Source organism: Cricetulus griseus, assembly GCF_003668045.3.
Source record: "Cricetulus griseus strain 17A/GY chromosome 1 unlocalized genomic scaffold, alternate assembly CriGri-PICRH-1.0 chr1_1, whole genome shotgun sequence".
Lineage (NCBI taxonomy): Eukaryota > Metazoa > Chordata > Mammalia > Rodentia > Cricetidae > Cricetulus > Cricetulus griseus.
The window spans coordinates 240,885,009-240,909,213 of NW_023276807.1; the positions used below are offsets into that span (position 1 = coordinate 240,885,009).

General features: G+C 41.3%; 1 protein-coding gene across 5 annotated transcripts in view; it reads left to right on the plus strand.

Annotated features, from left to right (window-relative positions):
• The first annotated feature begins 652 nt into the window (after positions 1–652).
• Tdrd3 (tudor domain containing 3) overlaps positions 653–24,205 on the plus strand; it is a 157,170-nt gene continuing 133,617 nt past the window's right edge. For 3 of the 5 annotated variants that reach the window (XM_027394023.2, XM_035453401.1, XM_027394024.2), the window contains exon 1: positions 657–1,528. In XM_027394023.2, coding sequence (XP_027249824.1) covers positions 1,488–1,528 — 41 coding nt within the window. In that variant the 5' untranslated portion in view covers positions 657–1,487. Of the gene's footprint in view, positions 1,529–24,205 lie in introns of all 5 variants that reach the window. The other 2 variants (XM_027394022.2, XM_027394021.2) reach the window with 2 other exon arrangements.

A 24,205-nucleotide genomic window follows, 5' to 3' on the forward strand; every position in this document is an offset into this window, starting at 1 on the left:
ATAACAAATAAAATTGTCAATCAGAATCATGTCTTTAAAATATCTTTTTCTGCCTATGCAGTTAGCTGGTGCACATGAACACACTACTCATCATCACTTAAGACATTTTATACCACCTCCAAGTACTGGGAAGGAAGGTAACCTTACTCCTGATTCTGAACATGCTTGCACACACCTTAAAACCTACCTATTAAGTGGTGAGAAACACACAAGAAGGCACAGTGACTTTAGAAGGACAGGTCCAGGGAAGACCAGCTAAACTGGGACAATGTCATTAAAGATTTTGGCTCTCCCCTTATCACCCTTCTTTCTCCCAACTATCAAACTGACGCCCCAAGCTTCAGGAGCAGCTTGTCCATTCTGCAGTCTCCGTCCCACGGCTGGCTCCGTCGTGACCGTGGCTGAAGTGACCACCGCGACGGGCTGTAGACCGAGTCTGAGTTCTCAAAGCCGGTCTTCCACGCCTCCTTCTCCACCCGGGCTGCGGCGGCGCAGGACCCAAACCGCGGAGCAAACTTTGCGGACGCCTCTCCAGACCCGCGCACCGTCCCGACTCCTGCCCTCTGATTGGCCTGCGTGACTGCCAACTGCCCAATCAGGTTTGGAGCGTCTCGGCGCAGGTCGGCCGCGTCACCGCGCGTGCCCAGTCGGGGACCCGCCGTAGCCGGCGCTCCCCCGCGAGTGCCGTAAAGGGCACGGAGTTGGGCGGTACCAGCCTGGCTAGGTGCTGGTGCCAGGGCCGCCCTGGGGCAGGGCCACGCCCCGCAGGAGGGCGACAAGAAAGCAGTCCTGTCACCACTGCCCGGCTTCAGAACCTACTCCCCCGAGAGCGGGCTTAGGGCACCCCGCTCGCTCACCCGCCCGTCGGGACGCGAACCGCGATCCTCTGAGTCTCGGCGGCCCGCGCAGCCGGGTGGATGGAGCCGGCCCCGGCCAGAACCGTCAGCTCTGGTGCCGGATGGGCTGGGCCGCACCGCCCCAGACGTGGCCGCGTTAGCATCATCCCCGAGGCGCCGCCCGGGCCGCGGGGTCCGTGTCCCGCCCCGTGAAGGCGGCCCCGGGAGGCGAAGCCGCGGCCCGCGAGCCTGCAACTCACACAGTGCCCAAGCAGCACGACGGGAGGGGCCCAGGGCTTAGTGCGGAGCCCGTGGCGGCGGCGGCGGCGGCGGCGGCGCGTCCGATCCCCGGGCCCAGGCCGCGTTTGGCGGCTCGCCGCTCCCAAGCCCGGGCCGGCCCCTGCGGCCGCTCACAAAACGCGGCGAGCGGAACCCGCACGCGGAAGCGCCCGTCGCACTGAGCATGCCCAGTAGCGCAGTCGAACAGAGGAGTTTTTTTTTCTTTTTCTTTTTCTTTTCTTTCTTCTTTTTTCTCTCTCTCTTCCTTCTTCTTTTTCTTTTCCTGGCTCTCCAGTAGGAGGCCCGTCCCCTCCCACCCCCACCCTCACTTCAGACCCCCCGTCATCCCCGGGCCCGAGCAGCTAGCTGACCATGGCCGAGGTGCCCGGCGCCGCGTTGTCCCAGGAGGGTTGGTAAGTGCCGGGTGGCGCCGGCCGGGCCGCTCGGCCCCGGGTTCGGCTCGGGCTCCCGGGAGGGTCGGGAGAGGGGCGCGGGGGGGGGTGGCGCGACGGGAAGGCGAACCCCGCCGCCCGCCCCCGTCCTCTGAGGGCCCTCGGGGCGGGCTCCGCCCCCGGCGCCACGCGGAGCTCGGCGAGTCCCCCACTGCTCCCCTCGGGGCGGCGGCGGCCGGCGGCCTGTGCCCCGGAGCCGAGCGGAGCGGCGGGCGGCCCGCGGGGAGAGAGCGAGCGGGCCTCGGGGCCGGGGAGCGGGCGGCGGCCAGGCCCGAGCTGCGCCGCGCCGCCGCCGCTCTGGACAAGCCCGCGGGGCCGAGCACGGGAGGGTGTCGCTGCGGCCGGCGGGCGGGCGGGCGGACGCGGGAGGCGGCGGCCCTGCGGGAAGTTGGCGGGAGCACGGAGCTCAGCCCCGCGCGGCGGCCGCCGCAGCCGGCCCGCTGCCCTCATTTCAAACTACCGCGCCGACCTGAGCGCCGCAGCCCAGGCTGCACGCTCAACTTGCCTAGCAGGGAATGACTGACTGACTGCCCGGCTGCTTGCTCGTGCGGGGGTGCCCCGTGGAACTTTTCTCGAAGGGATGGAGTTGGTCTGATTTTTTTTTTTTTTTTTTAAGGACGTTTCGTGTCGAGATCTGAAAGCAATCAAAATTGTTTGTAATTAGCAGTTTCTGGAACTGGAGGCATTCCGATTGTAAACATCCAGTTTTTAATTCTGTGTCGGCCACCTATCCCAGCCTGGCACCTTCTGGGTCGAAGGCTAGGAATGAGGATGAAACATAGTTATTTGTCCCAGCCCTCTGAAACTACACTTTAGTGAGAAAGGAGAATTAAGAAAAAAACTATTGCTGCGTTGGTAAACTGTGAAGAGCAGGCAGAGAGCCCTTTAGGATTGAAGAAGGGTTTACTTCTTAGAGAAGTGGGCTTTGACCCATGGCGAAGAAAGGCTTTGTAGATGCAGTTAGGAAAGTGCTTATTGTTTTGGAGAAAGAACACTACTAGAGCCCATTCGTTCCTGGAAGTAGGAAGGTGTTTGGGGATTAAAACGAAGAAGGAGGGCACCGGCACTTAAAGGACGGGAATTTAACTCTGATCTTAAAGTTTTGATCAGTTGGGCGCTACAGTCACACTTGTGCTGTGATGATATTGCTACCAACTCTACAGGGTTTGTTAGTTTCTTCTACCCTACCTCACTGGTGCAATGAGGAAGGCAAAGAATGGTTAAGTGACTTTCTCCCATGACAACACTACTAGAGTGTGGTTGAAATAAATGTTGACCTAAGAAGTCTGGTCCGGTCCTGTGTATTATTTATTTATGTAATAAAATACAGACCCTCACCCCACCCCGCCCATGACTGGTAAACACCTCCCATGACTAGTAAAACAAATTGTAAGTTAAAAATTTCACCTTTCCCCCCCCCCCCCTGGAATACTTACTTTAATTTTCTTGATTTCTTTATAAGGCTGTCCAGATTAATCTACAGTCAAGTCTTCATTAGCCCAGATTGGCCTGGAACTCATGGTGGAGTTACAGGTTTGGCTCACAGCCGACTTTGCATCTATATGTGTTTACCCCATTCTTCATTACACTGAACCCTATTCTACAAATTACCTTTACCCCTTTATTTACAAATTTGGCCTTTTTAGTTCATATGACATAACCTACATCTAGGAAAGTTTCTTTTTTGGGATCCCAGATAACTCAAAAATTTCTGCCTTTGGACTCTTAAAAACTTTTTTTTTTCCCCCCGAGACAGGGTTTCTCTGTGTAGCTTTGGAGCCTATCCTGGCACTGGCTCTGGAGACCAGGCTGGCCTCTAACTCACAGAAATCCGCCTGCCTCTGCCTCCCGAGTGCTGGGATTAAAGGTGTGCACCACCAACGCCCGGCCTTAAAAACTTCTTAAGGGCAGAGAACTATGTCTTACTTTTCTGTAGTATCTAAAAATACCCAGGGTCTTCTCAAGTTGAAAAGAGTTGACCTTGGCATGAATTGTTCAGTCAGAGCCCTTTCCTGCTTTATTTGGTTGTTACAAATCTCCAGCAGTGTTATATTTTAGCATTTGCCAATTTGTACTGCAGGTTACCTTGAGTTGCATTTTTCCTCAGTCTGTTGTGCTTCTGTACTACAGTGCCTCCTAAAGAGCCCAGGTAGATAAAGACAGTGACTACTAAGGTTCTTCCATCTTGAAGGCTGGAGGAGTTTCCTGGTGTTCTCCACCCATGTTCACCAGTCAATGCTGGTTCCAAGGAAAGCTTGGGTGGTGCTCAGTGAAGTGGCTTGAACTAGGCCTTTGATTAGAGACTTACTGTGTTACCATCACAATCTCAAAGGCTTGAAGGGACAAGAGTGCTGAGACAAAAAGTTTAGACCGGAGAACAGCTTTGAACAACTCCTTAGATTTCTGACACCAAGATTTCCCCTTGCTCTGGAGTTGTTGACAGCAAACTCCAGCATTTTTAGATTCATGTCCTTTAGTTGTGGGTCCTAAAATGAAATGCTGAAACATCTACACTGTCATTAATCTGTTCTGTCAGTAAAGTAGCAAGTTAGGGAAATAGCAGTGAATGACTTATGCTGATAATGTGATCTTTAGGGGGATCAGAAGACTGGGTTATTATTGAAATTTATAGGGTGGTTTTTAGAGTATTATCTTTTATATCTCAGATGTTGGGTGTTATCTCAGTCAAACTCTTGGCATTAAAATATAAAGTAAGTAGGGTTATACCCCACCCACCCCACACTTCCGGCTTCCAGTACAGAAGATTAAGTTTCATGAACTTCAGTTTAAATGTTGGTAGGCATTTCTGCAGTAAAGTGGTTTGCTTAAACAGCTTGCCTGGCACCTTGGTCTTTTGTAGTGCTTATTTCTAGGCATAAAATAACTCCACAGAAGGCATTTGGCTTTATATTTGTATAGGCAACAATTTCATTGTGTCTTGTTTTATTTCTATTTACACATTAAGTACTCTTCCACATTATGTCTTTGAATCTTTTTTAATTTTTTCAATATTTTTTGCTGTGAGGTGAATGCACCTGTGGTATATGTGTACATGTATGTCTGTGGGTGCACACTTTGAAGCCAGAAGAGAAGAGTCTGGGCGTTCTGCTCCATCATTCTCTACTGAATTCTTTGAGATGGAGTTTTCCATAGAATCTGGAGCTTGCTGCTTGGTTTTAGATAGACTGCTGCGACCCAGCAAGCTCCTGTGGTTAACCTGTTTCACTGAAGGTTAACAGGCTTTTTGTGGGTGATGGGGATCCAAATCCATCTCTCTCTTTTCGAGACAAGGTTTCTCTGTGTAGCTTTGGAGCCTATCCTGGCACTCGCTCTGGAGACCAGGCTGGCCTCGAACTCACAGAGATCCGCCTGCCTCTACCTCCTGAGTGCTAGGTTCAAAGGCGTTCACCACCAATGCCCTGAACCCAAATCCAGATCAGTTATCTGAGCCATTTTGTCCCTCCTTCCCTCCCTCCCTCTCTTCCCCCATCCCTCCCTTCTTCCCAACCCTCTTCTTCCTCCTTTGTCAGGTTAATGTAATCATTAAATTTATATTTGTGAGACCATATTGCCTATAGAACTAATGTTATCTCCAGTGTGAAGATGAGGAAAAACCAAGTCAGAGAGAGTAATAAGTTGCTCATTTCTAAGTAGCAGAACCAAGAACAGAGCTCAAATAATCAGAGCACAAATTCTGTACTTATTTGCAGTGAGTTGTGGTAACCACGTCCCATTGAGTGATTAAAAATAACACATTGGAAGCTAGCCTTGGTGGTGTGCACTTGTAATCCTAGCCTGGGCTTCAAGAGAGCATCTCAAGAAACCCAAGTTAACAAACAAGACCAAAACTAACCCCTACATTTAAAAATAGAATGGTTTGCTGTGTTTTGTTTGTGAAGGAAGCTTAGTCTGAGGGGTGGTTATGTCATAATCAAATAAGTCATTTTTATTGGATCACCTATGTCTTAAGAATTTCTGAAAAAACAAAACACTATATTGTATGTTTTGTTTTCTTCAGCGGTTTAGAGTTGAAGATCTATAAAGTAGTATTGCGAGTGACATTTTCGGGTAGGGCCTGGTGACTCACAGCTGTAGTTCCTGGATGAAGTGGAGGATTGCTGTAAATTCCAGACCTGCCTGGGCTATAGGGAGACACCTTGTCTGAAACAAAACAAAGGGAGAAAACAAATTATGTTTTCATTTCATTAAAAGCATATATTTTGGAATCCCAGAACATTGATGGTTTAACCAGAGTACTCCAGGTATCTGTTTGTTTGTTTATTTATTTAATGTCATTTGTTTTTGTCTGTTTGATAGAGTGAGGGATCTAGAGTGTGATGTCAAAGATCTATCTCCCTTCCTTATGTCCCTTGAATCTCACCTCTTCTTTGGGTTATCTCACTTTGGCTACTGCCACCAGCTGGCATCTTGTGTCCCAAGTCCATTCATAACTCCATCTTGTCATCTTTCAACAGCTAAGAAGCTGCAGCTTGTGTACTATATGGTGCTGGAGCTGAGCGACCTTGGGCTAAACAGTGAAAACGGAGGTAGTGCAGTGTGGTTTACAGAGGGACTCTTACTCTTCCTGTGTGTCTTGCCCTGAGCTAAAGAAGTGGAGCAACTTTCAGACATGTTGCTGGGATTTAAACTTCCTCACTCTTCCTTTTATATCCCACCACCAGAAGCTTCTTAATAGTCTTATTAATTACCACAGTGGAGAGTATGTGATTGCTGTTCTTCAGCCCACCCTCTGTGCCTTTCTTGTTTGGTTGGCTTCAGTTTTCTCAGAGACACACTATTCCCCAGGAGACTGCTGGTGAATGAGTGCTCTCCGTTTTCAATGAAAAGCATGTTTTTAACTGCACAGATAGAACCTTGGCAGTAGCATCAGTATAAATCTATGCTCCTGCTAGTAGTTGCATAAAAGGTTGTGAAAGGATATTAGGAATTCTTATTCATATTATTCCATAACAACTGTTTCAGGTAGGTAGGTAGACCCATACAGTATTGTTCCTCCTCCTTCCCGCTGCTTTCTTCATTTTCTTTCACACATGGCCTCACTGTGTCAAGCTGACCTTGAACTGGAAATTGTGCTTCAGCCTTCCTGGTGCTGGTATTATAGCCAGTTACAGATGTGCATCACTATTTGAAGCTTATTATAGTTATTTATGAGGTTATATATTAAGTGCAAATTTTCCTGAAATTGTGAAATGCATTTTCTTCTTCTTCTTCTTCTTCTTCTTCTTCTTCTTCTTCTTCTTCTTCTTCTTCTTCTTCTTCTTCTCTCTCTCTCCTCCTCCTCCTCCTCCTCCTCCTCCTCCTCCTCCTCCTCCTCCTTCTCCACTTCCTCCCCCTCCTCTTCCCTTTCTCCTCTTCCTTTCCCACCCCTCCTCCTTCTCTTCACTATATAGTTATGGTGCTATGTAGACCAGCAGGCTGGCCTTAAATTCCCAGAACTTCTCCTGCCTCAGTCTCTTGAGTACTGGGATTAATAGTGTCCCACCATACCTGATTTATGAAATGCATTTTCATTTTTGCTTTGATAAAAATATTCTCTTTAAAAAAAAAGATTTATGTATCTTATGTGTACAAGTGCTGTATTTGCATGGATGTCTGCACGACACAAGAGGGCATTGCATTCCATTAGAGATGGTTGTGAGCCACCATGTGGTTGCTGAGAATTGAACTCAGGACCTTTGGAAGAGCAGCCAGTATTCTTAATGAGCCATTTCTACTGTACTCTTTTGGGAAGGGTCAGAATCAATGTCTTTTAGATGTTGAAGAACACCAGAAAAAATCAGTCGTGTTTATTTGATTTTCTGGGAGGTTTATTGGAAACTCCCTACTTTATCACTATTACTGTTTTTAGGCAGTGTCTCAGTATGTATCTCTGGCTGCTGGCCTAGTACTTGTTATGTAGATAGGCTGGATTTGAACTCACAGACATCTACCTACCTCTGCCTTCATCTCCCAAATGCTTGGATTAAAGGCATGTGCCATTATATTTAGCTTGGAAACACCTTCTACTTTTAGATAGTGCCTACTTTGGTGAACATTGGTAAACTTTTTCTAGTTTTTATTATTGACAAAGTGTTGAAAGTTAGCGTGCCCTTGTTAACTTTCTGTCTAAAATATGTTACATTACCTCCTGCTGCTTTTGTTGGTAATGTAACCAGGGTGTTTTGTCAGTGTTTCAGTTTTAAGGTGCTGTTTTCAGCCCTTTCTTGGTGACTAACCTATAAATCTAGTTTCAGCTGTAGGCTTGATTGCCTCAAGCATGAAGAAGGTCTATAAAGAAATTTGCTGCCTCAGCAGGTTGAAAATAAGTTTCTTCTTTCACACAGCAGCATTTGCTAAATCAACTAAAAACTGCGTAGCAGCAGTTCAAGAGCCATAAAAACAGCACGTCAGCTTGTTCTAGCTTCTGTTTTCTCATTTTGACAAGAGAAGAATATTGGCATTTTTATGATGTAAGTCCTGTCAGTTGAAAAGTCTTGAGGTCTACAGTGTGTAGGCAGGAGAACACTTTACTTCTAGGTGATTTATACAATAAGTAGACTATGTTAACAACAACAGAACATTTGTGATGTAAAATCTTGAGGAATACATGTGGAGCTATATAGCACAATAAAGAAAAGCAGACAGAGGAAAAGAAGTATGTAACCGTAGTGTGATGTGTTAAGTCGTCCAGTCAAAGATGTGGATAGCAGAAAAGAAAGGCACATGGAAAGGGAAAGACTGGCAACTTAGTATATACTGTAACCCCAGAAGGGCACATGTGTACTCTGTGTGTGTGTGTGTGTGTGTGTGTGTGTGTGTTCATGCCTCAGGTTTAGGCCCTTTTTACATGTATTGATTGTAGTTTTGTGGTCTTCAAAGTTGAGACGAATAGGTCCTCTTAGTAGTGGTATTGGGTACATGCTGTCTTTATATTAATAAGCCAATATAGAGAAATGTAGCCCTAACAATAATGTATTACTGAAGTACTCAGTAAATATTTATGCTTCCTGTATGCATGATACTGTGCTTGTTTTGAATGTAGTGAAGTATGACAGGCAGAATTTAAACATGTTCTGCACTATTGTTTTACTTGTAGAATGGTGTTGAAGCACATCTGAAAGCAATTAACCCAGATTTGGGAGCCTGGAAAAGTATCCAGTGTAATAATATATACGCATGGCTTGTACATCCTGTCTTATATTACTTCTGATTTTTGTCTAGGAGAAAAGCAGACATATCCATCTATTTGCCTATTCAACAGATAATTATAGAACATAGTGTTGTGGCAGGCATTCTCTCAAATCAGTATGTTTTACTTTTATGTCATAGTAATAGAGAGAAATTGACGGGTTTTTATCGGGATGGGTGTTAAGGTCGGTGTGGCATCACAGTTTGAGTTTGAGATAGCCTTGCACTGCAGTAGTTGGAGCTGGGCAGGAGTAGATGGTGAGGTTGATACGGAGTACAATATATTGGCTTCAGAGATATTTGTGACGGGTGACAAAGGAAGTCATAAGGAATTGATTCTAGCTTTCAGGCTTACATACATGAATCAATTGCAATTTAAGATATTAAGTGATTACCATATTTTGCAGGTGGTTGTGTCATAAACTAAAATAAAATATTATTTGAACTATGAGATACATACCTTTGAGTCATCTGAAATAAGATTTTAGCTAGGCCACATCCTGCCCAGTGATGTAGCTATTAGCCATTGCGTTAGTTACCTTTCCTTTGATGAGACAAAGTGCCCAAGAAAAATAGTTTAAAGGAAGAAAGACTTTTTTTAGCTCATGCTTTCAACCATGGCTATTTGACTATACTTTGACAGTGGGGATGGAGAGGAGAGAGAAACAAATTATCTTTTTAAGATGAAGTTTTATTAATATACTTCCCCTTTCTCCACCCTACCAACTATAGTTTCTGCCACTTTCACCTTCGATAGTGCATTTGTGTAACATGAAAAAATCAAAGTCCCAGAGACTGATAATGGGGTTCAAGCTGAATATGAGAAAAACAAAGCAGCCAGCCACTAGCTTCTTACCTCTACCTCAAACTGAAGGTGCCGGACCTGTATCCATGAGCTCTCACCAAGTCTCAGACTGTAACCTTTCCTCAGTGTGGCTGGAGAATGAATGCCCCTTTGAGATTTTGCTTCTGTTTTATATACTTCCTGAATGCTGGGATTAAAGGTGTGAGCTATAATTCTTTTAGACTGATTCATTCTTGTGTAGATCTGGGTGGCCTTGGACTCACAGAGATCCATTTACCTCTTAATCCGGAGTCCTAGGATTAAAGGTGTTTACCACCACCTCCTAGCTTCTGGCTGCTGGGATTAAAGGTGTGTATCGCTACTGCCTGACCCCTATAGCATGAGGCTGACTTTGCTTTTCTGAAGCTTCAGTCAAGCTTTAATAAATCATAAATAATATATCACTACACATTTGATTATGAGCTTATCAATGGATAAGTGCACTGATGAGAGCAGAGCCCCCATCATCCATTTGCTTCTTCAAAGACCTCATCTTAAGCATGGCTGCATTGGGTTCTAAGCCTTCAATATAAAAGCTTTTGGGGACATTTTAGTGTACTGTAATGGCTACATGTAGCTACTGAGCACTTAATAAATTGTCTCGTCCAAGTTCACATGTGCTGTGGGATGTGTACCTAGTTTGGAAAATTTAGGGTGAAAGTGTAAAGTTTGCAATATTTTATTTATATATTGAAATAATATTTTCAAATATTGTATTAAATATACCAATTTGTTTTTTTCTATTCACTTTAAAATGTTACTGCTAGAGGGGCTGGTGGGATGGTTCAGTGGTTAAGAACAAGTATTGTTCCTGCAGAGGCACTGAGTTTAGTTCCTAGTACTTACATTAGATGTACAACTGCTTGCATGCTGTCTTAGCTAACTCCAGAGGATGCGATGACTGTGTCCTTGCGGGCACCTGCTCTCTGTGCACATGCCCACATATGGACACAGGTGCATACACATCTTTAAAATTGATTTTTTTTTTTTCACTGTGACTACTGGAGTGTTTAAGGTCATGTATAAGGCTGATACTGTGTCTCTGTTGGACAATACTGATCTGAGAACCGACCTCTGAGTGAGAGGCTACATTCAAGTACTGAGAAATCTCAGCACTTTTAGATGAGATTTAGCCTTCAAAGATGGGCAGGTAGGGTAAAATGCTTTAGAGTGCATTAGAAAGGCATTCATTTTTCTAACAGAAAATGGAGATTTCTTTTAAGAGGTTTCTGTTCATGTAATTAGGTCAGTATTAGTATATCGACTTACTGACATCAGAGACAGAGTGTTTCGGAGACATAAATAGACACTTAAAGATTCTTTAAAATTTTGCCCTACCCCTCACATATGATTTAGATAGAAAATTCAAGATAAAAATTTCAGCTGTAGATTTTCAGAAGACTCTGCCATGAAGACTGTTCTAATTGGAGATGCTAAGAAAACCAGCTAGGGGATAAGTCAGCAGGTGAAAGCATTTGCAGGCAAGCCCGATGACTTGAGTTGGAGCCCTGGGACCCACATGATGGAAGGAGGGAGCTGACCCCTGCAAGTTAAAGTTGTTCTCTGACCTCCAAAAGTGCCCTCTGACCTATGTGCCTATTCCATAAGTAAATGGAATAAAAATAAATAAAAAGCATTTGTAATTTTACCAAATTTTTAGGGCTTTGTAGAACTTAGAAGTTAAGGTGAAATTTGAGAAATACCTAATATGAAACATTAAATATTGGATATCAGTGGAGAAGTTTTCTAAATAAGGTCAAATTTAATGGCTTATAATTTTATAAAACCCTGAAAAGAGAGAGCCAACTATGGGTTTCTCTTTTGTTATCTTTCAATCATGAGCAATGGAAAACACCCTTTACTTGTTGCTGGCTAGGACAAGAAGCATCAGTGTCTCTGCTTAGTTCCCTAGACTTATAAGTAGGACAGTTACTTCTTCAAATGATGGCCTTTTGACAGTCTGAGGTGGTGTAGGCTAAATTTATATGATGGAATAAAGCATCTTCAACAAATGGTGCTGGCATAACTGGATGCTGGCATGTAGAAGACTGCAGATAGATCTGTCTATCGCCATGCACAAAACTTAAGTCCAAATGGATCAAAGACCTCAACATAAATCTTGCCACACTGAACCTATTAGAAGACAAAGTGGGAAATACCCTTGAATTAATTGGTACAGGAGACCACTTCCTGAACATTATACCAGTAGCACAGACATTGAGATCAACAATTGATAAATGGGACCTCCTGAAAATGAGAAGCTTCTGTAAAGCAAAGGAGACAGTCAGCAAGACAAAACGCCAGCCCACAGACTGGGAAAAGATATTCACCAACCCCACATCTGACAGAGGGCTGATCTCCAAAATATACAAAGAACTCAGGAAGCTAGTCTCCAAAACACCAAACAATCCAATTAAAAAGTGGGGTACAGAACTAAATAGACAATTCTCAATAGAGGAATCTAAAATGGCTGAAAGTCATATAAGAAAGTGTTCAACATCTTTAGCCATCAGGGAAATGAGCTGGGGTAAATCCTGGATCTACTTGTAATTAGCTATCACCTTGGACTTGTTTCCTTACTGCCCACATTCTCTGTTTGCAGCTCCACACAATGGTATCAACAATGAATGGTAACCCTCACAAGGTGTAATTAGGAAGACTAGGAGTTAATCCAGAGCTTGCTTAGAACACTACTTGGCATTTGCTGATCATACAGTAGATATTTAATTTTCTCTGTATCAAGCTTGACTCCAGTTAAATAATTTCAGATGACTTGCACATAAATGGATTTTATGCATGTTTTATTTTTGGAAAAGCTGATATCCTTTGTTTTGGAATATTCTCTGTTGTGGGGATTATTTTAGGGATTTTGAATATCCTAGCTTACAGAAGTGTTTGGTAATCTCTCAAAGATGAAATGGCCCAGGAAGATGGAATATTTGATACATTATTTTACTTACACATTGCAAATAGAAGTTCTGTAGTAATTTGTGAGTATCTAGTCCCTTACTGTGTAAAGTTTGCATCTCAAAGGTAAAAGCAAGGTAATCTCATCTCTTTGAAATGTTGCATTATTAGTATGTTTTAAAATTTTTTTGTAAACATGGATTTCTTCTGAGTAATGGAATCCTGTCCTCAAAAATGAAATATGTGGAGCCATTTATGTAGTGTGAATGTTTATGGAACACTGATAAATTAAAGAAAAAACAATGTTTTAAATAAGAAAAACTGTCTTTTGATGAAAAGGAGATTATGTAATTTTACCTGGAAATGAGGAACTGGAAAATACAGCCCATTAACCAAATCTGGCTTGCTGCCTACTTTTGTCAATAATGGTTTATTTAGACACATCCCTAAGTATTAATGTACCCGTGGTCTCTGTCTCATTTTATGCTACAGAGCAAGAGTTAAGTAGTTGTGACAGAAATCAGATGGCTTATAAAGTCTGCAGTTTGTACTTTGTGGCCCTTTACAGAAAAAGTTTGTGCTGATCTCTTCTGTGAGTAGTTTGTAAGTAATTAGTGACATAGATGTATTACTCCGTTGTCAGAAAAATATAGAGGTTGGAACAAGTTGTACATGCCACTTATTCCAGTATTTGTTAAAAATAGTGTGGCAGAAATAATCATGGCCATTGTTCTTCTCCTTCCTTACAGTGACTGGTCAGATGAGGCGCATTACAGACTAGTAAACCCCAGCTATTCCATTGGAAAGTACAAGGACTTGCAGAGGGACTTTTGTCAGATGCAGAGTTTTTCAGTGGCTTTTGACATGGTCTACTGATTTTAATAGAACTTTCCCATTATTCTTTGGGGCAGGTATATATTTTGCATTGCCTTTACTTTAAACTTCTACCAAAGGGACAATTTCAGATGCTTTACAAAGTCTAAAACAGGTAATTTTGTTTTTTAAAAAGGAACAATTTAAAATTAAATTTGCTTTTTGACAATTTCATACATGTTTATATAGTGCATTTTGATTATTCCTTCCCCACATCTCTTTTCTTTCAGTGCTCTCCCCTCTTTATCTATTCCTTTTCTAAATTGCTGACTTTTGGGTTGCTTTGTGTTCCATTTAGTTTAAGTAGGACCATCTGTGTAACCATTTAAATAGAACTTTTAAATACAAGAAAATGTATTTGTGTTGAGTTTGGGAAAAAAAATTAAAACATACCAGTCCTAGCCTGGCATGGTAGCCCATACTTTAATACTAACATTCAGGACATGGAGGCAGAGGTAAGCAGATAACTGTTAGTTCTATACCAGCCTGGTTTACATAGCAAGTTACAGGTCAGCCAGTAACAAAACAAAACACCAAACAAGAACAACACCAAAGAGAACTCCCACCACCAATCCTGTGTAAAATATAGTGTTTTCCTTTAAATAGTGAAACATATTTGGTATTCCATCATATTTAAGTTTACCTTACTTGACATTATCAGAATGCTTATTAGAAATTGACCCTAAGGAAAATTAATGTTTTTGAAATGACAAAGGTTGATGAAGTTTTGCAGCAGGGTTCATGGTCCAGCTTTCTTGTTACATCTTTTTCTTTTTTGAAGATATGTCTCTCAGACTTCAAGATCACCAGTTTTAGTTTGTAGAGATCTATTCACTGGGGTCAAATACACAATTTTCATTTTAATATCACTCTGATTATAGTATGGTACTGTTTCTTTACAATATTTACATTCAAAGCACTTAATGTATTGAGTCTGTAATCAACACAGTGATATCAAGCAAACTTATTCCTTTTAACTAATGGAATCAGTAGTGTATGAATACTATTATTGGGAAAGCTAGGTCCTGAATTTTACTAACTTAAGCAGACTGTGGTGGTTTGAGTAGCATCCATAGGCTTATTTACTTGAATGCTTGGTCATTAGAGAGTGACCCTACTTGGCAGAGATTAGGAAATGTGGCTTTGTTGAAGTATGTGTGGTCTTGTAGGAGGAAGTGTGCCTCTGGAGGTGGGCTTTGAGGTTTCAAATGCTCAAGCCATTCCCAGTGTTTGTTTCAGCCTGCTGCCTTCTGATCTAGACGTAGAACTCTTGGCTACGCTGTAGCACCTTGTCTGCCTGCATGCTACCACACTTCCCAAATGATGAAAACAGACTAAACTTCGGAACTGTAAGCAAGCCCCATTTAAATGCTATCTTTTATAAGAATTGGCATGGTCATGGTGTCTCTTCACAGCAAAAGATCGTTGACTAAGACAGAGATTGGTACTAGGAGCAGGGTATTGCTGTGACAAGCCGGACCCTGATTCTTGTTGACAGAATTTGGACTTTTTGGGACTTTGAATTAGGAAAGAGGGTAAGACTTTAAGTGGGGCTTAAAAGGGCCATACTAGTCTGAGTAGGGAAGGCAGTGGTGCTGATAGTAATGTAGATTATTATGGCCTGGCTCAAGAGATTTCAGAGGAAAAGAATATTGGTAAGTGGCCTAGAGATTCATTCTTGTGATAGTTTGGTGAAGAATATGGCTGTTTTTTTTGCCTTTGTCTGAGAAGTCTGCCAGAAGCTAAGTTGAAGAGTGTTGCTTTAATGGTGTTGATGGAGGAGATTTCAAAACAGCCTAGTATTGATTGTGTCATGTGGTTATTTAGTAGCCAGTCTTATGCAGATCTGTAATGAAAACGAGCAAGGTGAGCAAGGAAAATATAAAATGTACAGTTTGAGGAGAAAAGAGGCACCAGAAAGTGTAATGGACCTGTGTGCTGTGTTCAAGGAGATAAACAGATGAAAGAAAAGCCTGATGCAAATGGAATAAAGGGCGTAGTGATCTCTGGGTAAGACCCCACCCAGCTGAGCTTCCAGCTTGTGAAAAGGAATTAGAGAAAATTTAGGGACAGGTGTGGCAGCGCACATCTTTAATCCCAGCTTCTGGGAGGAAGAGGCATGTGGTTTTCTGAGTTCAAGGTCAGTCTGGTCTATGGAGAGAGTTCTGGGACCAACAAGCAGCAGAACTTGGCAGCTTCTGGCTTTAGAGTCAAGGATAGAAGTGTGAGGGGTTATGGAATAACCCTCCAAGACTAAGGAAAGCCACTGAGTCAGGAGTGTGTCAGTGGTGTCCCTGAATGGAGGCCTGTGAGTGAAGCTGTGAAGATGAATCTTGGATTCCTTTGGAAACCCCAAGATGTTAGAGACACCCAAGTCATGGGATACTTGCCAAAGAAAGTTGCTAAAAGGAACTGGAACTAGCACAAGAGAGAGAAATGTGTTGTAGTCAACAAAGCTAAAACGAGTTGAAGGTCTGAAGAGCATTTTGACATCAGACATGGAGATGCAGAGAGTTTAGAGTTTGCTCTGCTGGTGTTTGGTTTTGCTTTGGTTCAGTATTCATTGCTTTTGTCCCTCTCTTTTGGAATAGTAATCTATGTTCTATGCCATTATATGTTAGAAGTATGTGATTTGCTTTTTTATTTTTATAGGGATTAGAATTAAGAGATTGCACAGATATCAGAATAGACTTAGAACTTTGGACTTTTTGAACATTGTTGAGATCCTGTTAGACTGTGGAGACGTTTGAAGTTGGATTGAATGCATTTCTGCATTTTGAATAGGAATGCCCCCCCATAGGCTCATATATTTGAATGTTTGGCCCTTAGGGAGTGGTACTGCTTGACAGGGATTAGGAGGTGTGGCCTTGTTGGAGGAAGTGAGTCACTGGCTCTATGTTTCAAATGCTTAAGCCAGGCCCAGTGTTTTCCTGTTGCCTTCCAATCTGGATGTAGATGTCTATGCTATTTCTCCAGTACCATGTTTGACTGCATTGCCACCATACTTCCTGCTATGACTATAATGGGCCAAACCTCTGAAACACTAAGCCAGCCCCAATTAAATGTTTTCCTTTATAAGAGTTGGCATGTTCATGGTGTCTCTTAACAGCAATAGAACAGTGACTAAGACACAGACCAATGCAGTGAATATGAGAAATTTGTAGAATAAGTCTTCTATATAAATTATAATTAGCTTTACATATAAAATTGTGAGATATCAGAAATTAAAATTATTTTCTTTTCTCAAATAGCCAAACTTTTCATGAATACCTGATGGATTCAGTAGCAACACTGGTTTAGTGATTCTCTGAAAGTGTTAAATCATTTCCCTGAAAAAGGTCAGATTTGTTATGTTTACAGTATCAGTCTGTTTGGCTTCTACTTCATGATTTTATAAGAAATACAGTCTCAGTAAAGAATAATTTAAAGAGAAGCTTTTTTATTTTTGAGATAAACATAATGAAGTTTTCTTAACAAAAGTGAATTCTTCGAGATTTTCCATGTGTTTTGCCTCCCATTACCCATTTTAAAAATAAAAAATGAATGAATACTGCTTATTCTTTTAATATTAGTGCCATTATTTCCTCATGTCTTTTGCTTAACAATTAACTTTATTGGACACTTCAAAACTGACACATTAAGATTTAGTGTGGTTTTATTTTAAGTCAGTAAAAAAATCAACCCATTGTAGGATTTCACCAAGTCTCTATAATAGATACTGTAAAGTGTAAAGTTTAAATAAGATGATGGGATGGAGAGATGGTCCAGTTAGCAAAGTGCTTGCTTTCTGCTTAGGCATGAGCACTTGAATTCAGATTCCTGTCACCCATGTAAAAAAACCAGCTGTGGTAGTGTACTCTTGTCTCATCCGCACTGGGGAGAAGCAAGAGGAACTCTGGGGCTCACTGGCCAGCCAGTCCAGCCAAATCAATGAACTCTAGGTTCAGTGAGAGACCCCATCTAACAAAATAAGGCAGAGAAATGACCAACTTCAGTGTCTGACTTCTGACTTTGGCCTCTATAAGTATGTATGCTCACAAGTACCTTTGTATGTGCACATGTGTGACATACATATGAATATAGCACACACATACACAAAGTAAAGCTGGAATGAAAATGAGGACTTAACCCATGATTTTTATAAAGTAGCATCAGATTTTGTTGTTTTTTAACTAAGGACATTTCAGGAACATATTTGCAAAAAGCCTGTTACTGGCCCGTGAGAATAATTGTTCTTTCCTTCTTCCCTGTCTAAATTCTTCCTTCCTTTCTCAAGAGTTTGAGGTATCCTGTGATTTCCAAGTTGAAATTGCATTTCAGGGTTTCTTATGTTGTTGTTCCTCCATAGTCATGCGTTTGCTGTCCTGTGTCCTTGAATGCTACTAACTGGGCTCCCCCCCCCCCATTTGCTGAGGATATAGTAAAGCAACTCTGTCGCACTTAGGTTGTATTAAGTATCAGAGGTAATGTGCAGCAGAAGGCTTGTGCAAGTTATATGCAAACTCTATACCATTTTAAATAAGAGAGGAGAGCACTTCAACTAATCCCCCATGCACACTGAGAGACAACTGCACAAGCTAAGGTATATTTAAGAGCCGTCAGCATGCAAAAATTAGCATAAGACAGGCAATTGAATCAGTCAATGGATAATGAAAAGGTAGAGCAAAGATAATAGAATTTTGTTAGTATCAATATGGAAGATAATACAATACAGGGAAAGGTAGTAGAAGAATGACCTAAGATGATAATAAATGAATGATCAGGAAATGCAGAGCAAGCCTTCACAGTGGAGGGAGAGAGTGCTCAGCTGTTCAGAGCACATATTACTCTTGTAGAGGATGTGTGTTTGGTTCCCATCACCTATCTTGAGCAGCTCAAAACTGCACACAAACATACAAGAGATTGTTTTCTGATGTTACATATATCACCGAATGTTTGATAATAAGCACTTTCTGATGAGAAAGTCCATTTAAGTTGTACCCCTTGGTGATGATTCTGTATTTATGTATTCTACACACATATGTATTTCAGTTCTTAACTATAATTGCTATTGTCTAAGGTCTTAGTGGCCAAATCCACATACCAGATCTTCTGTCTCTCTCGGTAGCCTTTATAAAATAATTCTAGAGCTTAAGTAATTAAAGAATGTAAGAAAAAGTTATTGCAAGTGTTCTATGACATTAGTTTCCTAAATATTTGATTTTTGTTCATAATTCACATCCTTTGGCTTATGATTTGCAAAACCTAAGAAAAAGTCAGGAAATTATAAAACAAACAAACAAAAACCTGCATACAGCTCCTGGAGATCCAGCACCGTCTTCTGGCCTCAGCAGGTGCCTGCACTCTGATGCAAATACCTTCTCCTCCCACATATACATAATACAAATATTAATAATAAATGTATACAGTGTTTTAAAGAAGTAATAGGGAATTTCAGGACAGTGTGTTTTAAGGATGAAAAATACTATATTGGAACACAACACAACAAAGAAATGAAAAGGAAAGGGCCTAGACATCACGCTTCAGCTAGGAAGTATGTTTTCAGCACAAGGTTTTTCAGTAGCACGGAAGAAATGCAAGCCATGGCATAGGATGGCCAGGGGAAGCAATGATGTATGTGATGGTAGCAGGGATATGTAGCAGGGATATGTATGAACATAGTGATGTTCATGTAGGTGTTCAGCATTAGAACAGCAACTTTCACACCCAACAACCACCACAAAAGGCATCACAAAATGTCTTCTAAAAAGGTAAACTCGTACTTTGGAGGAAAAAAATAATAAATTATTATTAAAGCATGTTTTAATTACAGCTTCATTCACATACTACCTTGGAAACATCACTAAAGTTAGAGTACAACTAGCAGTTGGTTCTGTTATACGTGAGTCTTAACAGATACATATACTTTGATTGTTTTAGTCTATGATTTTTTTCCTTATTTCTAATATATAAAGACACTTTCAAAGTGAAGGGACAGATGAACAAAAGGTTGAACAAGAAATCAGAAAAATGTGTTAGAACAGTTCATAGACAAAGAAATAAAAATGGTTGTAAACAATTTAAAATGAGGAGTGGGAAACCAAGGGAGTAATGGAATGTATGTAATAAGAATCCAAAGGGGATTAATTGGGTGAGGAGGGGAATCCGCTAGGAGTGGGCCCGGGAAAGGAGAACAAAGTACAGTAATGTGAGGATGCCGTTAGGATACCTGGTACCTTGAATTCTAGGCTAAAAAATTAAAAGGTTTTGTATGACAGATTCCCCTTCTCACAGATATGGCAAAGGATTGTGATTTAACACATACATACTTTGCTAATGTTCTGAGGAAATTACTTGGAATAGGTAGCTTGAGCAATGAGAAATTCATTTCTCAAATTTCCAGGGGCTGGGATATACATAAAACTGTGTGGCAGAGTTAGTGCCTGGTGCAAATGGACTCCTTAGTATATCCTTACATGTCAGAGGGCAGGGAGACTAGAATAAACCAGGTGTCTAATGGCACCAATCCCATCACGAGGGCTCTGGCCTCATGAGCTAAGGTCTGTTTACAAATTCCCGCACACTTGGGAGTAGAGTTTCAACTCAGGAATTTGGGGCAGATACAGTGCCCATTTCATAGTATTATTGCAGAGGAAGACTTGGAAGAGCTGGCTTTCCCTGGCCAGCTTCAAAGCCTGGAACCTCGCCAAATGCTTTTTTCTCGGTTTGGATGAGAACCTTAAGGCCTTGGTAGCTGAACAACCTGAGTATCATGAATTCTTTAGCCCTACTTCCTGTGTTTAGAAATTGAAAACCTAGAATATTTAATTCATGTAGCTGACTTTTATAATATTTAATGCAAGTGCTAGTTTGGTTAGCTTTAACCTCTTACTTTTGTGTGAGTGTGGGGAGGCGTTATTCTGTATAGCTCCTTTGTCGTGTTTGTGGTAAAGTGTGTTTTCTTTAGCATCCATATTTTCTACTTTGCTTTCACCTGTCTTGTCTGGGCTGTCTTTTTAAGTGGTTGCTCCTTTAGCTGTTGCACCATGTCTTTAAGTTGTCACAGTCTGTTTGAAGTAATGACACTTTATGACAATGTAAGGATTTTTCAACACAGAATTACTTACCTATTTCTGCCAATTGTCCTGCTATTCTTTAAAAAATATTTCTCCTATCTAGTAGAAATATAAGTTCTTTATAATATTTTTATTTTGTTTTAAATACTCTGGAGTCTTAAATTAATTTGTGAATAATGTATAATGTAATAGTAGTTTAAAGTTTTTCCCTTATATATTTTCAAGTGAGAAGTTTTCTATCTCTGCTCTTAAATGCCTTTAATGTTTTGCTTTGTATCTGGCGTTATTATGTATTGTTTATAGGATGAATAATTTCTTTCAGGATTTTTCCACTGGGTCTGCTAATAATAAATGCTTTTACATAGGGATCTCTCATCAACTTCATTTTGATACTGAAAATGTGTTCTCTAGTTACAGACTGTAGGATGACTCATCTCAGTATTTTGTTCATGGGATTTTACTTTCTTCTGGGATGAATTCTTTCTAATGGCAAGTTAGGAATTGGTTTTTCCCCTCTTTGTTGTTGTTTTATATCTAAGGCAGAGCTGCTGCACCCGATCCTATTGCTACCTCAGCTGCTGACCGTGTCTCTACAGCTGCTGCTGTGAGGTAGGCAAATGTTGTTTTAACTAAGTCTCTATCTTTTATTTTACCAATAGAGCTAGATGCTAGGGTGAAAACCTGCTAGCTCAGAGAGTCAGAGAAAGTAGCTGGCTGACTTTCCTCCTCTGCCATTGTCATAGACAGAATCCTCTCCGATACTGTCTGAAACAAAATTCCTCCAACCAGCTGTCCATCCCTTCTACCTCCTGTGCCCCTCTCTCTCTGGCCTCCCGACATACCCTCACTCTCTATGGTTGCTTCCAGTCAACTGGTTGCTTGCTCTGCCTCTTGACCTATGGTTGATTTATTTAAATAATACAATCTCGGGATTCATAGTGTGACCAAATATCCTGCAACACTTTGTAATGCTCATTTGTGTTCTCAGTGTTTGCCACAGAGTATTGACACTGTTGTGTCTTGCTAGAGAGTTCTTTGTATTTATTTTCTAATTGTTTGCTGAGGCTTTTTGCTCTCAGCTAGAATCAAATCATGATGAGTTCTCTTGGTGGTAGAGTCAAATCACTACTGGTTTCAGGTGCTTTTAGTTTGGAGCCTCAACTTTCCCCTCAATAGGGCCTGAGATGTAAGCTTGGATAGATTGCAGAGGGATTGACTTTTTCTTAGTGGCTCATGTGCCAGCTTTGAAAAAGTGAGTGATACGCATCTCTAAGCTTTCTTATCTAGCTGCTTGAGAGTTAGGCTTTTTTTTTTTTTTTTTTTTTTTTTTTTTTTTTTTTTGTGTGTGTGTGTGTGTGTGTGTGTGTGCCTGGATATCTCTTTCAATCCATTGTCTGTTTCTTAGGTAAAGCTTGGAGTATCTAGTTGTGTTTTCTTGTGTGTCTCCTGAGAGCCATTCCACTGTTGGTTGCTAAAGTTCTCAAGTATCAAGATGGATTTCTCTTAGTTCTCCTAATTTTGTTTTTAGTATTTGAAAGTTTGGAGTATCTAGAAATGCAGTGTTATGAAGTATGGAGAAAGACAAGTTCTTTTTTTTCCCCCTCCATTTTTTATTTAAATTAGAAACAAGATTGTTTTACATGTCAATTCCAGTTCCCTCTCCCTCTCCTCCTCCCCCCCACTAACACCCTACCTAGTCCATACCTTTTCTGCTCCCAGGGAGGGTTAGGCCTTCCAGAGGGGGATCTTCAGAGTCTGTCATATCCTTTGGGATAGGGCCTAGGCCCTCCCCGTGTGTCTAGGCTCAGGGAGTATCCTTCTATGTGGAATGGGCTTCCAAAGTCCATTCCTATGCTAGGGATAAGTACTGATCTACACAAAAGGCCCCATAGATTTCCAAGGCCTCCCCACTGACACCCATGTTCATGGGGTCTGGATCAGTTCCATGCTGGTTTCCCAGCTATCAATCTGGGGACCAAGAGCTCCTCCTTGTTCAGGTCCTGATGTGTTGAACTGTTTCTGTGGGTTTCACCAGCCTGGTCTTGACCCCTTTGCTCATCAGTCCTCCTTCTCTGCAACTGGATTCCAGTTAAGTTCAGTGATTAGTTGTGGGTGTCTGCTTTTACTTCCATCAAGGCTATAGGATGGCATATAAGTTAGTCATCAATCTCATTATAAGGGGAGGGCATTTAAGGTAGTCTCTCCTCTGTTGCTTAGATTGTTAGTTGGTGTCATTCTTGTAGATCTCCAGACATTTCTTTTAAACCTATAATGGCTCCCTCTATTATGTTACCCCTTATCTTTCTCTCCTCTATTCTTCCTCCAACTTAACCTTTCTGCTCCCTCATGTCCTTCTCACCCCTCCTCTTCTTCCCTTCTCATCTTCCTAGCTCCCTCTCCTCTCTCTCCCGAAAGACAAGTTCTTTTACACCTATTTGCAGCCATAGTCTAGGCTTTCGGTTAGGCAGGTATCTCTGTCTCCCTGTATGATACTAGCTTTTGGTATAAATCACCCAGAGCATTGGCAGGCAATTGCTGATTTGGTTATTGATAAATACTCTTGGGCTTGTAAACTGCTGGCCAAACTACACATTCCTGTAAAAGGTCTTCCATCTGTGTACAATTTCCTGACATTGTTGTGGACACCTCTTCCTTTGACAAGAATAGAAGAGATAGGAGTCCCTTCTTTCTTGTAAAAGACCCAGCATCTTTCAGAGTTTAGTCTTTCTTCCTTGTAGTCTTAGCTTCGTGATGTGTTGAAAATTTCATGATTTTTTTTCCATATGTTGTTTGTCTCAGTTGAGAATGATGGCTGCCTTGTAGAAATCCTTATTTCTCTTCCTAATACGATGATTTTATAGAACTTTCTCTCTTACAGTGGCAAAACGTCCTGTTGAAGAATTAGTAACTGGTAAATCATCTCCTATTGTAAAGTCCTTGAAATTTCTTACATTCTACCAGTTTTTCCACTTAAGGTAGAATATTGATTGTGGCTGCTTTTGCTTGAATAGTAGAGCGAAGGTTCTTTTGGATGCACCTCTTAGATCATTGTGTCATGGAGCTGGTAGAGGGATCCACGTGGTCTTGTAGGCAGCCCTTTTATTTTACTGATGGAAAATTACTGTGCATTAGTGTGCAAGGCATATGGAGAGTAGTATGCTTGCTTCTTATTTCTCTGCAGTACTTAGGTTTCTGTCATTCAGCATAGTATTTTATGGTTCCAGTTTTGTCTTTGTAACTTGTAGTCTGTGATAGTCATCTTACTGTTCTGACTCTAGTTTGAACTTTAAAAATAATTAGAAAAGACTAATTCTTTTTCTGGGTGTTAATTGTCTCATTTGTTTTTCATGAGACATAAATTGCATTGTAGATATAAAGAATTAGAAGTGTCATATTGACGCTAACTCAAAATGTTCTCAACGTGAATACAGTGATTTATTTAAAGTATAGATAAGTACTTACAAATAATGTTTCTGTGTAAAATATTTTAAGTGGCAGAATATAGTTTTTCATATACTTTGTGTCTTGATCATAAAAATAAGAAGCTAACCTTCATTTTGGATGTGTAGCAAGTAGTTAGAAATTAATAGCTATATATTCAGTTGAAGGAACATAAAAATGTTAGGTGTAGTCTCCCAGGGACAGGTGCCAGCATGTGAATAGTTTAATATTCTTATAAATGATTAAAAAGACAAAGGATATAGAAAAAATTTAGGTAAACTTTCTAATTGGTAAAGTGCTAAATTGTGTTCCCACATATTTTTCAGTTAA